This window comes from Neltuma alba, unplaced genomic scaffold, assembly GCF_004799145.2.
Source record: "Neltuma alba isolate B1F8T4 unplaced genomic scaffold, ASM479914v2 tig00011614_pilon, whole genome shotgun sequence".
In the NCBI taxonomy this organism is placed as follows: domain Eukaryota; kingdom Viridiplantae; phylum Streptophyta; class Magnoliopsida; order Fabales; family Fabaceae; genus Neltuma; species Neltuma alba.
In genome coordinates this window covers 99770-116228 of record NW_021636265.1, presented here as the reverse complement: position 1 = coordinate 116228, position 16459 = coordinate 99770, and the positions used below count along the sequence as shown (strand labels likewise).

Here is a 16459-nt window from a genome sequence, read left to right as displayed (position 1 = left end):
CGATCTCCTTCTTCATCTTCGCCATCTTCATCCACAGCCACCATTCCTATCTACTACTTGCATTGGCATTCATCATCATCCCCCATAAGAATATCGTCTCCGCTTTCCTCCAATCAAACCCTGGTTTCTTCTGCATGAAACAGCATCTCTCTCTCTCTCTCTCTCTCTCTTCCTTCCTTCTGCATATACATATCCAGTCAAAATCCTCTCCTCACACGTAATTCATTTCTCTTCTTCACGCTTTTCTCGCTCTCCTTTACCCTTTAAATGCCTTCAGGCCAATCCTTAGCTTTTTCATAATTAACAACCTTCATCACTATCGATCGTTTCAAAAGACTGGGATATATACTTTTACGGGTGGTAAAGCTCTGAACTTGAGAGCTGGAAGTTGTGCTACGATGGAGATCGAGGCGAGCAGGGCGGTTGGGAATAATGGGACGTCGGCGATTCCGGCGCTGAGTCCACTCAGCGAGACGCTGTGGAGGGAGACGAAGGCCAACGTCGACTTCGTCGGAGATGTGTCGGCTAGGCTCACCTGGAAGGATCTCACCGTTATGGTCACTCTTGGTAACGGAGAGACCCAGAACGTGCTGGAAGGACTCACCGGCTACGCCGAGCCCGGAACCTTCACCGCCCTCATGGGCCCCTCCGGCTCCGGCAAGTCCACTCTCCTCGACGCCCTCTCTAGCCGTCTCGCTGCTAATGCCTTCCTCTCCGGAACCATCCTCCTCAACGGTCGCAAAGCCAAGCTCTCTTTCGGCACTGCAGTGAGTTTCACTCCCTCATCAACACCTACATTATATATATATATATATATATATATATATTTATATATATTATCTGTGTGTTCTTGTTGCTATTGTGTGACTGTTCATCTTCTCATTTATGTGTTGCTTTATTACTAGGGAAAAATGTTAGAATCTAAAATGGATTGGCAGAATAAGAAAAACAAGAGATTGAATGAGATCCACCATTTGAGGAACGGTTTGATTACCTATTTGAGATTTAGATTAGATGAGTCTTAACGGTAGGTATAGGATGGTGACAAACATGACATTTAACGAACAACAACGAAAACAATGAAGAAATCTGGTATGGGTGTTGTGTTTTGTCTCGTCCCCTGTTTTGGCGTTGTTTTCCGTTTGGAGTAAAAGTTGTTCGATTAAATGAATCGCAGGCATATGTGACACAAGACGACAACCTCATTGGAACTTTGACTGTACGAGAAACCATATCATACTCGGCTCGTCTGAGGCTGCCGGATAAGATGCCGTGGTCGGACAAGCGAGCTCTGGTGGAGAGCACAATAATAGCCATGGGGCTTCAGGATTGTGCCGACACGGTGATCGGGAACTGGCATCTCCGGGGGATCAGTGGCGGAGAGAAAAGAAGAGTTAGCATCGCTTTGGAGATCTTGATGAGGCCCAGGCTGCTCTTTCTTGATGAACCTACCAGTGGACTCGACAGGTTCGTTCATCATTTTTTGCTTTTGTCTTCTTCTTCCCTAGATTTCTCTATGTTTGGAATATTTGGAGCAAGTTTATAATTTATATGCTCAATTATGCATAACTATGTTAATTTGTAACTTTCTTTCTTGTGGATTCTGATTCTGAGCCAACCGTCTAAACTGTTGTTTGCAGTTTTGCGATTTGTCTTTTCTGAACCTCAAGATTTGTTGTTTTATTCTCGACTTTTGGACTTTCTCTGTTTTTTACTCTCTGACTCTGACTCGTTTGCTGTGTTTTCCAGATTGGATTAGTAAATTCTTCCTAATAATTTACTACATTTTGTGTTTGGATCATTCAGAAAAGAAAATTGATGGAATTTTGTCCTTTCATTTAATTTGCTTGAAATGGCATTGAGAGTGAACTTTTGATTTATTTTTTTTAGATGTAAGGGTAAAATTTACTATAAGTGCATATATTTTAAGTTTTACCATACTTGATAGGATTTTGACTTTCAATAATGCATTCGGTGACTGTTGACTGTAAAGATCTCTTAATCCTCTTATTAGTTCTTTGACTTGGCTTTAAGAAAACAATTATAACATTAGGATTCTAAACACAACGTTTACCTCAGTTCAACTGGCATTTTCATGAATACACTTGTCTATTTGTTAATATGTACCGCTTATGTCTCTGTTTTTTTTTTTTTGGGTTGTTTTTGCATAACTATAACCTCGGTGGTGCATGATGGCCTCCCAAGAATAAAAAATGCTAAAAATATGATACAAGTACTCTTAAACACAGGAATTCTTGGTTTTTATTATTGTATCCTGGTGCTTTTTCACTGTTTAATTTTTTTTTGGTTTTGTTTTGGGTATTAGTGCTTCAGCTTTCTTTGTGACTCAAACACTACGAGCCCTCGCAAGGGATGGTCGAACTGTGATAGCTTCAATTCACCAACCTAGCAGTGAAGTCTTTGAACTATTTGACCAATTGTACCTTCTTTCTGGCGGCAAAACTGTTTACTTTGGCCAAGCTTCTGAAGCTTACGAGGTATATATTATCATATTTAAGTATTTCCCCTTATTCCTCTGCATTGATTTCCACAAAATATTGCTTTTTCATATGAACTGAACTTGATTTACCTTATATGTAGTTCTTTGCACAAGCTGGCTTTCCATGCCCTGCTTTGAGGAACCCTTCTGATCATTTCCTTAGATGCATCAACTCTGACTTTGACAAAGTCAAGGCCACTCTCAAGGGGTCCATGAAACTCAGGGTAAGTACTAATTAATCTCACTATATCTTCGTTAATTCTTCCACAGATTTTCTTATATTAGTATATGACTTGGTTAACGTATGCATTATTGGATCTGGGTTTGTCTCAGTTTGAAGGAAGTGATGATCCTCTGGACAAGATAACTACGGCTGAAGCTATCCGGACTCTCATAGATTATTATCGGACTTCTCAGTACTCTTATGCTGCAATACAGAAAGTGGATGAGATATCCAAAGTGGTGAGTTCAAAGAAAGTCATTACTTGTTTCTTGACTTATCATTTATGAATCAGTTTGTGACGCATTGTGTCTCATCATCCTCACGTATGATTCTGCAGAAAGGGACGGTGCTGGATTCTGGAGGAAGTCAGGCCAGTTTCTTCATGCAGGCTTTTACACTAACCAAGAGATCCTTCATCAACATGTCAAGGGATTTTGGATACTACTGGCTTCGTCTTGTCATCTACATTGTTGTCACTATCTGCATTGGAACCATCTATCTGAACGTTGGAACTGGCTACAACTCCATTCTGGTACTTCTTAGACTTGACTTTTTAAGTCCCTGTGATTTTTGTAAACATAACTTGAGTGAGTTTTGTTTGTGGCTGTGCGATTCAGGCAAGAGGTTCATGTGCATCGTTTGTGTTTGGGTTTGTGACTTTCATGTCAATTGGTGGGTTTCCTTCGTTTGTTGAAGACATGAAGGTTTTTCAAAGGGAGAGGCTGAATGGGCATTATGGAGTGGTATCGTTTGTGATAAGCAACACATTATCTGCAATGCCGTTTCTGATACTGATAACGTTTCTGTCTGGCACCATTTGTTACTTCATGGTTCGTCTCCATCCTGGCTTCTGGCACTATCTCTTCTTCGTCTTGTGCCTCTATGCCAGTGTTACTGTGGTTGAGAGCTTGATGATGGCCATTGCCAGTATTGTCCCCAACTTCCTTATGGGCATCATCATTGGCGCTGGTATTCAGGTATGCCCTATGATTTAAAAAAAAAAAACCCGAGTTTAATAAATTGTCATGTGATGGGTTATACTTGAACGGGATGGGAACCTTACCCCAAAAACTAACTGTTGAGACGGTGTGAGAACCAACTCACTTTAGTATTCCATTAAGCATTTCGTACTACCAAGTCTCTGTTATCATGTCATGTTAAAGACACAGCACGAGTAATCTTAATTTTGGCACCTTTTTTCAATATTGCAGGGCATATTCATGTTGGTGTCTGGCTACTTCAGGCTCCCACACGACATACCAAAGCCATTCTGGCGCTACCCAATGTCTTATATCAGTTTCCACTTCTGGGCATTGCAGGTAATTAAGAGAGAGAATCACTGTCACTACTAAATCCATTCATGCACGCTTTGATGATAGATTAAGTTAATAATGAGAGAATTAAACGATGAGATCACTTTATATATATGTTATTTCAGGGTCAATACCAAAATGATCTGAAAGGATTGATCTTCGACAACCAGACGCCGGATCTTCCCAAGATTCCGGGAGAGTACATCCTGGAGAATGTGTTCCAGATTGACGTAAACAGATCAAAGTGGATTGATCTGCTAGTGATATTCAGCATGATCATCATATACCGCATCATCTTCTTCATCATGATCAAGATCAACGAGGATGTGACTCCGTGGGTGAGGGGTTACATGGCCAGGAGAAGAATGCAGCAGAAGAGCGTAACCCAGAACACCACCATCGCTCCTGATGTTCTCACCCAATCTCCCTCTCTACGAACCTATATCACAAGCCAATCCAGTGGTGCTTCTAGGAAAAGATAGATAAGCACGTACGTAACCCAACAACACGTGCTGAAGAATGAATGGAATTATATGTGGTGATCGGGGTTTTAAAAGTAGGGCTAAGCTTATTTTGATCTAACATTCTTAATATATTCTTATATATATGTTTACACTACTTGATGGTGAGTTATCTGTGTATCTACTTGTGATGAGCTGAAATCATATGTTGAAATTAATGCCAGTGTTTTTAACATAAAATGGTACTCTCAAGTCTCCCCGTTTATTTTTTTTTTTAAATGAATGAACGATTGAATACTATAAAATGTTGCAAAACCTCTTTAACGTGTGCAAATTCTGAGAAGAAAATTGTGAATTTAGAAAATAAAATGAATTAAAAAATGTATAATATAAAGTACTCCATCGGCTCTTATTAATAGGTTTAGGTTTAGGAGATGGTGTAATTTATTTTTCTGGTTCTAAATATAAGATTTACTTGATTTTATGGTATAATTATATCACAAAATAGGTTTTATATTTAGAGTTGGCAGAATATTTTATAAGCTTAAATTTATATTTATCTTAACATTTAATGTATTTTTTTAATTTTATTCTTAATTATTTATTCTTTCTTATTTGCTCTACTCTTTCTTATACATTTTTTCATACATTTTTTTAATTTTTTATTTATTATTAGGACATATTTGAAAATAAAAGTATACTTCTAACCTATTTATTATTTTTAATTAATTTTAGAATTTTTTGGTATACCAACAATAATTGAACAATATCAAACATTTTAATAATGTATTATTATATTCAAAATTGTTTTTTTTTATGATTTTTAAATTAGAAGATTATGGTAAGTGTGACGCTTTTAACACGTATCTGACATTGTGTTACATACAAAGAGAAAGGGGGGGAAAAAAAATCCAATTGGCTGATTCGTTCAAAACTCTTGATCCGATCAGTTAAAAAATTGATTCATTTATTCATTGGCTTGACCTCCCAATTCATATGGGCCTCTTTTAACCCAACAACAGCAACCCAGATTGGGCTTTGATTCTACAATAGTTAGTGTCTTAGTGATAGTCTATAAGCCGGGTTGGGTTTTGCTGTGTGTTACGTTACAGAGGTATTTTGATAAAAACTAAATTATAATTTTAAAAATAATTTTATAATATATGTGAGAAGAATTTTGTTTCAATTTATATTAAAATTTTTTTTTTGAGCATTCCAAACACTAGTAGGAAAATTCATTTTGATGACTTTAGGTAGCCAGGCTCAATTTTAAATTTGACCAGGCTAGAAATTGGGCCGAATTGGGTCATCTGACTAATATTATGTTTAGTCTCTAAAATTTAAAATTAGTAATTTTGATTTTTAAAATTTAATGTCGTTTTGATTTTAGTTTTTAAAATTTGATTTCATATTGGTTTGTTTAAAGAGTTTTAGAACTGGGTTTCAAATTTCAAGTATGAAAACAAAAAATGAGATCAAATTTCAGGAAATAAAAATAGTATTAACCCTTTTTAAAAATAAAATATATTAAAACTTAAATCTGATATCAATATTCTGACCACTAAAATCACTTTGGACATAAAAATAAGAAATTTTAAATTAATGAAAATTATGTCTTAAAAAAGTGTATTTGTAAAAATTTTAACCGCATATATTCAATTCAATACATATAAAATAAAACCATTTACAAAACAAAAAGTAACGAGAGGAAGATTTGGAAAAAAAATTAATTTCAATCCACAGTAGGTATAGATTAAAATCAAGTGTTGCCGACGCTGTTCATATTTGTTAGGTAAGATTTGAGGCCTGTGTGTTGGTAGAAGCCGAGGTTATTCAAAATAAAGCTTCTTTTTCAATAAAAAGCTAATTTCTTTTTCAGTTCGTACGGGCCAGAGCGCTTACCCTACCGCCTTTGATGTGATATCCGTAATTATTAATTAAAATAAAGCTTCATCGAGAATCAGGGTTCAAAAAATCCATCAAGCGGTGAATGTGAGACAGTAATTTAAGAGTTAGCACATCAGATTAGAATTAAACCGATAATTATTAAAATAATCTAATTTAATTAAAATATATAAAAAATTCATATTTAAATATAAAAATTTAATATTTAACCTTATTTAAGATATATAATATAAATTCTTTCTTCTTTTGACATTTTTCTCATTTTCTTCACGTGACCCACCCTTATTCTTTTTAACCTTTTCTTTTACTTTATGGCTCGAGTCTTTAACACTCTAAAAGCTATACAGTGCTAGACTTTCTTCCTCGAACATCAATTTGTGTCTTCATTTTTCTTTATTGTGCGGGTAACCATTTCTCTCGCAATTTCCATGACTTCTCATTTAAGATTTGATCGGCTATTACCAGAGGAGAATGGTGATGACAGAAGAACTATCACAGCATGTGAATGACGGTGATCGTCACTTTTCTTCCTTCTTGCTTTCTTCCTCCTCTCCCCCTCTCCCCCTCTTCTCCTTCCTCATAAGCAACCCAGTGTACTGGCGGGTTATCCTGGTTTTCTCTAACTTACTCTTGTTCAAGATGGGTTGTAACGAGTTGATGTTTTTTGGTTTAGGAGGTGAATCAAACCACACAAGTGACCAGTTCACTGATCTCCGATCTGAACTAGCCAGTCCAATCTGATTTTTTGAAGACTGGATAATTTTAATCAAACTTCTTGATACATTCATGATATTAGTGTACGTAGGGATTTTGTTTTCTTAAAATAAATAATACACTTGTATTATGTGCTTAATTCTCTAAGGTTTTTAATTAAAGGGGAATTTGGCAATCCTTACAAGCACTTAAAAAAATATATTTTCAGTCAGATAATTTTTCTCATATGCCTAACTCATGCATAGTAAAAACTAATCCAATCACTCTAAACACTTTATAAACCTCATTGGATCTTATTTTAACATTTACTAGTTGGTGGAAACATTCATGATTTTTTTTTCCCACTTTTATTAGATTGCTAACAACAATCATTTCATCACTTTAATTAAGCAACATGGAGCCGGTAATGTAGTTTCGTTTTATATGGAACAATGATACAAATTGAAATTGAGGACTTTTATAAACTAAACGGAAATGATCATCACTAAAATTTATTACCCGCAGACATTAAAACACAAATGCAGAATGACATGTAAAACTGATGAACACTAAAACTTATCACGCACAGACATTAAAACACAGATGCAGGATGACAAACAAAAACTGTAAAGATGAACCCAGAACTGCTACTTAGATCGTGAAAACAAACCAAACATTGGATTAATAGTAGTAAAACCTCCATCTATAGCCAGATTATGCCCACTTACGTACTTGGATTCATCACTAGCCAATTAAGAATAACGCAGCTTAAGCAACTTTTTCTTGTCGCAGATATATCCCTTCCAGATTGGAATAAACACGAGAGCAACCTTCATCACGTAGTTTAAAATACTCTTTTGCAGGTTCGTTTGCAACAAAATACGGAGACAAACAGTTAACTCGTATCCCATATTTCCCAAGCTCAGCGGCTGCGTTCTTGGTGAGACCCACCAAGCCATGCTTAGAACTGGTATAAGCGTGTGTTGTAACCCCTCCTACACTTGAACAAACACTTCCCACCATTATTATGCTTCCGTTTCTTTCAGGAATCATAACTTTAGCAGCATGCTTGGTTCCCAAGAAAGGACCCGTTAGGTTCAAACTAAGAACGCCTTCAAATTCGCTCACTTCGTTATCAATAATGCTTTGCTTAGCTTCATCTATTATGACAGCATTGTTTATCAATATATCAAGCTTTTGCTGCTTAGAAATCACAGTTTTTATGGCAGTTTCAACAGCAGATTCGTTTGAAACATCGCAGTGCACATACGAAGCATATTCCAGTCCAATGTCATTGCATACTTTGCTTCTTGCCCTTGTTCGTCTCGAATGTCTATGATTATCACTTTTGCTCCATGTCTAGTGAAGAACCTTGCTATGCAAGCTCCAATTCCCCTACTACCACCTGTGATCAAAGCTACTTTCCCTTGTAATCTGCACATATATCCACGGTGTCAAGGACAACATATATATTTGAAAAGATACAATATTTGAAAGACGACCTTGTGTGTACCTTGGTGTCTCTAGAAGGACCTGTGGAAGACCAGCCATATTTGAAAGAAATCGCAGATCGTGATAGCTTCAGTGAGATTGGGAAATATTGAAAGATTAAACAGTTTATGAAACTAGCTAACATCTTGTAACTAGCTAGATGCAGTTGGTGGACAGTATTTTCAGAGGGATCTTTATTTCTGGAGTTAAAACCGACAAAGAAAAAAGAGTGGTGACATTTTTGTAATTAAACTAAAATGTTACGTCATTATTTATGTCGGTTAGAGCTAAATACCAATGTAGAGAATATCGATCATCTTAGTTAATGGCAATTCAATGTGTTTCCCGGCTCACAGCAAGCTGCACGTTGCCCCGTTTACACACACCAAGCATTAAGTTCCTTTAATTTTCTGGTAAACTTTCTTTGTTTGCACTTTCTTATAATTCAGAGTTCGTGTATGATTTCCTGCACTATGGCTCTGAGATTAAGCTTTGTCAGAGAAACAAACCCGGTATTTCCTTCTCTCTCTCTCTCTCTCTATATATATATATATAAGTGTGTGTGTGTGTGTAAATATATATATATATATATATATATATCATTTCCTGCACTATGGCTCTTACATGAGCATAGCTATATATCTTTGCTCTTTTAGGTACTTTTCGCCGGAAATCCCAGTGTGAAGGAAGTGATACTAAATAGGCCTTACAAGCTGAATAGCCTTAATTACGAAATGGCCTGGTGAGTTCAAACGTTGGTTACTTTCCCTAATTTCTCTTTCAAGTGATTACATATGTTCCTTTTTTGTTCTTTTTTTAATTGTGCGTTGTTTTACTTAAATTCTATATAAACTATTATAAATCTCAGAATCGTAGATTTAACACTTCCATAATCTTCACTGAGATCTCTTAACTTTGACAAACGATCTGGTCTTCACTGTTGCCGAATATATATATATATATATATATATATTATTCTATTGATGGTTAAATTTAATTAATAAAATGCCCCTCCTTTCCATGAACTTGAAATTTTTTCCATACAGAAGCTCAAGTGATGGGAAACATCTTGGAGAACAGTAGTCAGTGCTTGGGATCAAAAACTTTTTTTTTTTGAGAAGTTACAAACCATCATACACACACGTAGACATTATGTATGTATTTGCATGTATATATTTATATTCACAGATATTCTGGCAAAAAAACAATTGACGGATAACCAGTTATAATTGTTTTATCTTTTTCTTCTTCTTTTTCCAGATTTCTCAAATGACGCAGAATTTGACATTGCATGAGAAAGACCCGTCAGTTAAACTGGTCATTTTGCAGGTAAATGAGCAGCGCAAAATACAAGTGCAACTATATATACAGTGTTTTTTCTCGTTAAATATTATTGACTTCTTAGTATATTATACTACCAATATAATATTGTCAATAAAAGTTGTGGTGGCAGGGTTGTTTTCTTTTCTCCCAATATATTGCAGGCTAATGGAAAAGCATTTTGTTCCGGTGGTGATCTAGTATCAATCGTTACTTCTTCCATTGTACGTATAGAGTTCAAACAAATAAACAATAAATAAAATTTAAAAATTAAACAATGAACCTTAAAAGGGAAATTTTCAGCACACAGATAATAATTAGAATTTCACTTTGACATCATTGAAACTCAGACATTGGGCTGATATATGTGTATCTGCTGATTAGAATCAGGGCACTGGTCTTTTGCTATGCTTCATTACAAGAAACTTCTCACACTCAGCTACCTACTAGCGCTGTGGTGAGACCCCAAATTATTTTCTATGCTTTAAGAATCATTGTTTAATTAAGTATGGAAATGAAATACGAATTGAATGATTGTTTAATTAATTAGTAATGGAAGGTGTCCCTGATGAATGGAATGGTTATGGGAGCAGGAGCAGGTCTCTCCATGAACGCAACCTTCAGGGTTGCCACTGAAAAAGCTGTATGTTGTGTTTCGTCTTCTTTTCTTTTCCCAACATTAAAATTCACAATTGACATGAAATCTCAACTGAAGTATCATTTGTTTCATAGGTGTTTGTTATGCCGGGGGCATCTATAGGATATTTTCCAGATATGGGTGCTATTTACTTTTTCTCAAGGCTTCCTGGCCATTTTGGTATTGTAGTTTATCCATCTTTTCGGCTAGTTGTTACATTGTTGATATCTTGGTCACTAATTTTTAAACATATGCATCTAACTTTGTTCCTGTTATCCTCTTTACCCACAATTTGTAGAATTAACATTGACTTGGATGCCACATGTTTACTTGAATCTCTGTATAAAATAGGATAAAAACGCTTGCTTTTGAAGCTAAATGAAACTTTTATGACACTAGACGAAAGGCTTAACTTTTAACAACTTATTTTACATCAGTTGGTACTGATTTTGATTCTGCAATATATATAGGCGAGTACTTGGGATTAACTGGAAGGCATTTGAATGGAGCAGAAATGGTTGTTGAACGTGGCCTTGCTACTCATTTGTCCCTTCCAAGGTATATATATACCTCTTACATTCTACACAACATATAATTTAGGATTTTCTCCATGCCAATAATACCCTCCAGATGGGGAAACAAGTGAAGACAATTGTTTGATGGGTTCCATCACAAGTGGGCCCACCAAACATCCATCTCCATATATGTTTATCTCCTTCCAGATTAGGGAAATTAAATGAGACGCCTGAAAGGTCTTGAACCTTAAGAGAGAAACTTAATGTGTGCGTTCATATATGTATTAAGAAAATTTACTCACTTTGCTTGTACGTGCAATAGAAACTAAACTTGCTGGAAGGTGCCCTGCGACCTATAACAACATCAGATAAATCAACAATTGCTGCAGCAATTGATAAATTTAGAGAAGCAGCAGTTTTGAAAGAAGGGGGCCCTCTTACTAGGTAATAAATTTCTTGGTTATTATGTTCTCTGATTATTATATGCATGCATACGTTTTCTCTTAGCTTTAATATGCTATGCCTTCCACTTGTTTATCTCATATCGATCAGCAAACTAAACAGATTGGACACAATTAACAAATGCTTCTCAAAAGGAACTGTTGAGGAAATATTCTGTCCTTGGTATGTCTCATGCGGCTTTATTATTTGATGATTAATTTTTCTCCAAATCTGAATTACTTAGTTAAGAATATCTTTTTTGGGTGACATGACATCAAAATTGGATCATAGGAAAAAGAAATAGAAACTAACGGATTAGAGAAGTGGATCACTGATGCATTAAGTTACATGAGTGCATCTTGTCCTACAAGCCTCAAGATATGGCTTAGATCTGCAAGTACGCGAAGTAATAAGTATAATTAGAATATTAATTGCAAGTTGAAAGCAACTAGGGAACTCAAATTATTGTGATTTCAGATAATGAAATGAATTGATTTGAACGTGATTAGGCGAGAGGAGTACAAAGCATTGAACAATGCCTTAATCGAGACCACAACATTTGCTGCCATTTCTCGCGAAGAACTGTCAGCAACGATTTCTACGAGGTCAACACTATAACAAACACGATGATCGATTATAAGTATATATTTTCGATAAATTTATAGGCTTTATGGCAATAAGTTCATTATTTATAAGTATATATTATTTATTTATTTGCTTGCTTACTTGTACTATAATAATTATTTGTCTGTAACGCGCTCACTTCACAGGGCACAAGAGCAAAGATATTTGATAAAGACAACAAGCCCAAGGTAAACTATAGCCTCTCCTATTCATTTCCCTCGAGTTTTCGGAATTTGAGTGATTCTCTCAAAAAAAATATTTTTCATAACCAACATACGTTAGCTAATGAAGTATTCTGTGATCAGTACCGACTACCACAAGATGTTATGATACATGTAAGCATTCTTAAATCTGTGTGCTAAACTAATTTTTTTTAATTATTCATGTCTGTTTTATTAGTGGGATCCTCCAAAGCTTGGGCAAGTTAGCGAGGAGAGCGTCAATCAATACTTCAGGAAGGTTGCAGATGAGAATTGGGAGTGTGATCTGCAACTGCTACACAGATCAAACATGCCCAGCAAGCTCTAGATAATGGAAAGGGCCGGGCTTTTATCTGAAAAAAGAATATATTATTATATATTGTTGAGCGTTATTGAATTGTAATGAACTGGAAATGGTATTTTTATTATATTATTACAATTTACATATTTATTTTTGAGAATATATAGATGACAAGGTGCTTAGCAAATAATACGCACACAGGTTGTCTTGTTTGTCTTGACTTCTCTTTCCTCTAGGTGAACACAAGGTATAGATGACATGGCCGATGAAAATCTTCCTCTCTCAAATATATATATATATATATATGTAATATAGAGACACCGACACTCAATAAAAACAAAAATGTGGCTCTAAAGATGAAATTTGGCAAGAATGTACTTAGATCGATGCTTAATTGCCGGGTCAAATTATGTCGTCAACTTTCCTCGTCACATGGAGTGTTGGGGGCAAATTTGATTGTTTAGGAATATTCACATTGTTCGTCGTATGTGCTTTGAATTTAAGTAAGGAATCATTTGTTAGAAATATATGGTAGACTGTACCATCATGGCTCACAAAGCCCTATTGTGTTTTAAAATCAGTATGGCACATGTCCTTGCTTCTCTTAACGAGAATAAAAAGATAGTGAAACAGGCAGTTTCATGTGATTATTACACGAATAGTGAAAGTCAAAGGTGTTTTAAAAATTAAGTCATGCACGCTGAGCTTTGTGGATCACCTTGGAATATCAAATTGAAAACAAATTATAAATTAAATAGCGAACCACCAAAGCCAAAGTATAATGAAAACAGATGGCAAATAATTGTGATAGAAGAATATCAAAAAGCAAGCAGGAAGCATATGCATATATAGTTCATAAGGGAAGGTTCACATTCACGTACATAAAGAGTAGAGGCAAAGCCATTAATGATGAGAATGAATCTGCTGCAATCTGAGAGGAGCAAGGAGGATAGCAGAAGCTGGTGGCATCAGTAGAGTGACACTGAGGAGGATCACTGAAAGCGCAGACGTAGACCTTACAATTTGTTAGAATATATGGTAGACTGTACCATCATGGCTCACAAAGCCCTATTGTGTTTTAAAAATCAGTATGGCACATGTCCTTGCTTCTCTTAACGAGAATAAAAAGATAGTGAAACAGGCAGTTTCATGTGATTATGACACGAATAGTGAAAGTCTAAAGGTGTTTTAAAAAATTAAAGTCATGCACGCTGAGCTTTGTGGATCACCTTGGATATTACTTTCCTTTCGATTATTTATATCAAATTGAAAACAAATTATAATTAAATAGCGCACCCCAAAAGCCAAAGTATAATGAAAACAGATGGCAATAATTGTGATAGAAGAATATCAAAAAGCAAGCAGGAAGCATATGCATATATAGTTTATAAGGGAAGGTTCACATTCACGTACGTAAAGAGTAGAGGCAAAGCCATTAATGATGAGAATGAATCTGCTGCAATCTGAGAGAAGCAAGGAGGATAGTAGAAGCTGGTGGCATCAGTAGAGTGACACTGAGGAGGATCACTGAAAGCGCAGACGCAGACCTTACAAGAAAATCAGAGTTGCAAGTTTCTGCCAAGTCTCTGCATTGGCATTGACGAGGGTTCGACTTTGTGCAGCAGGCCGTGGTGGTGGACTTGATCAAGTAGTTGGGTTCACAATTATTGTCCCTAAACATCTCCGCCAGGAAGGTAATTGGATGGAAGCTAGCCTCCGCAGTTGCAGAGAAGGCGACCAGGAACAGAACCAGACCCGCCTTCATATATCCTCATCGCCTTCTTCTTCTGAGTTTTGATATGTGTGAAGAGACGAGCAGACAGGGAGGCTTATTCATAAGTCAGCTTGGGGAAATATTGTGAAAATGCAGAGCCTTCGCTTCTGTGTTTAGATGCCTTGGGCAGGAAAAGATTTTTCAAAGGAGTGGTGTTGTACGAGTTTCTTTTATAATTATTATGAACATACTCGTCTGGTAGTATTTATAAGTGACTTTCAACATATTTTACACATACCAAAAAAAACCTTTCAGGAGCTAGTTTACACACTGCTGAGCGTGGGTGGAAACCTCCAAATCGTGGGTGGACCAAGCTGAATGTCGATGGAGCGTAGTCTACTATTTACTGTACAGCTGCATGTGGAGGCCTCCTTCGAGACGCTGATGGCCAATTCCTTCGGGGTTTTATTCATAAACTCGATGATGGGGATGCCCTTCATGCTGAACTATGGGCGTGTTTACATGGAGTCAAACTCGGGTGGGATGCTGGCTCTCGTCGAATTATTTTAGAATCTGATTCCAGTACTGCTTTGGACCTTCTTGCTATGGAACCAGATGAACATCATGCTGACTTTGGTGTTCTCAAAGAAACACGGCGAATGCTTTGCTGGAAATGGGAAGTGACAATGCAATTTGTTAGCAGGGATAACAAACAGAGCTGCTGATTATTGGCGAAGGAGGGACTGAAGGCTCTATCTGGGTTCTATTTTCTTGCTTCAGCTCCTGATGCTTTACTACCAATTTTAGACTTTGATCGTTCTACGTTGCATGGCCGTAGTAGGCTAATGTAAGGATTCTCTTTTGATATACAGGGAAAAAAAACCTTAAACTTCATTAACTCTCGTTTAAAATTCAATAATTTTTTAATTTTATTCATATTTAATATACATTATGTCTCATATAAACAAAGTTAACACAATAATAAATGAAGGGTAAAATTGGACATCCATCACACAAAATTTTTTTTTCAGTGCCCTATAAATAGGATAAAAAATAATCTTTTTTCTCTGCCTTATAAATAGGACAAGAGGAGTAAGTATATTATATATAGTTTTTAATATAATAATATTTTATTTATGTTCGTACTAAATATTTTGTGAAATATTTATGTTTATTAGAATTTCGTTTGCACAAGTAGAAGAATAACTATGTTACTAATGAACTGTAAACAAATAAAAAGATAAACAATTAAATTAAATATAATGAATTTAAATTACCAAATATAGTAATGAATCTCTCTCTCCTCCCACACACAAACGCACACAGCACTCTTCATTTGGCCCTACGTATATGGCACCACAAGTTCTGTGTTTACTTTGTGTGTTTTGATTATCGTGGGATCCTGCAAAGCTTGGTTACGGAAGAAATGGTAAATCAATGCTTCGGAGAGTTTGAGGATGAGAATTGGGAGTGTCTGCAACTCCCTCGTAGATCAAACATAACCACGAAGCTGAGATTGAAGCTCATTAGGATACTTGTGGCACATCCAAATCGAAAGCCTTTTGTCTGAAGGAAAAGATATTTTTATTGGTGACTTATTTTAATGTAATAAATAAATTAACCATGTTATTGTAATTTGGGGCGTATATGGTTCTTAAAGTCATCGAGTGCATGTCGTTGTCCCCCGAAAATAAAGCACTATCAGATTTTCATGTCGTTTTTGCATGACTGCCTCATACAGCAGTCACAAAACCTCCAAAAGTTAAATTTAATTTAGATCGCTTGCATTGGTAACGATCAGTTTATATGCAGCAAGTTCAATTCTAAATAAACTCTCACGTGGCCTTCAAATAAACGAGCCATGGGTAGTGTTGGATGACAACTAAAGAAGGGAGAAGCAATTGCGAATGAATAAAGCCAGTATTGGGACCAATAATGTTTCGTTTTCTCTGTGTGTGTTATATATATACATATATATAGCGAGTAAGGGAAATTAAAATTGAGGATTTTCATATGTTAAAAACTAAACGAAATTGATCATCACTGAAATTTATTACACACAGACATTAAAACACCAATGCACAATGACATAAAACTGAAAAGATGAACCCAATAAAACAG

General features: G+C 35.9%; 1 protein-coding gene and 1 pseudogene across 1 annotated transcript; one reads left to right on the top strand and one right to left on the bottom strand.

Annotated features, from left to right (window-relative positions):
* LOC114715795 (ABC transporter G family member 11) lies at window positions 1-4737 on the top strand. The gene is made up of 9 exons (XM_028900688.1): window positions 1-767; window positions 1178-1467; window positions 2327-2498; window positions 2602-2724; window positions 2834-2962; window positions 3061-3255; window positions 3341-3700; window positions 3935-4042; window positions 4162-4737. The coding sequence occupies exons 1-9, from the start codon at window positions 399-401 to the stop codon at window positions 4516-4518; spliced, it is 2103 nt and encodes a 700-aa protein (XP_028756521.1). The 5' UTR covers window positions 1-398; the 3' UTR covers window positions 4519-4737.
* A 3005-nt stretch (window positions 4738-7742) lies between these two features.
* Window positions 7743-8646, bottom strand: LOC114715804 (momilactone A synthase-like; annotated as a pseudogene).
* Between the last annotated feature and the right edge of the window lie 7813 nt (window positions 8647-16459).

Coding starts and splice junctions, on each gene's coding strand:
- LOC114715795 (XM_028900688.1), top strand. CDS start 399: ATGGAGATCGAGGCGAGCAGGGCGGTTGGGAATAATGGGACGTCGGCG. Junction 768..1,177: donor AGCTCTCTTTCGGCACTGCA/GTGAGTTTCACT, acceptor AATGAATCGCAG/GCATATGTGACACAAGACGA. Junction 2,499..2,601: donor AAGCTTCTGAAGCTTACGAG/GTATATATTATC, acceptor CCTTATATGTAG/TTCTTTGCACAAGCTGGCTT.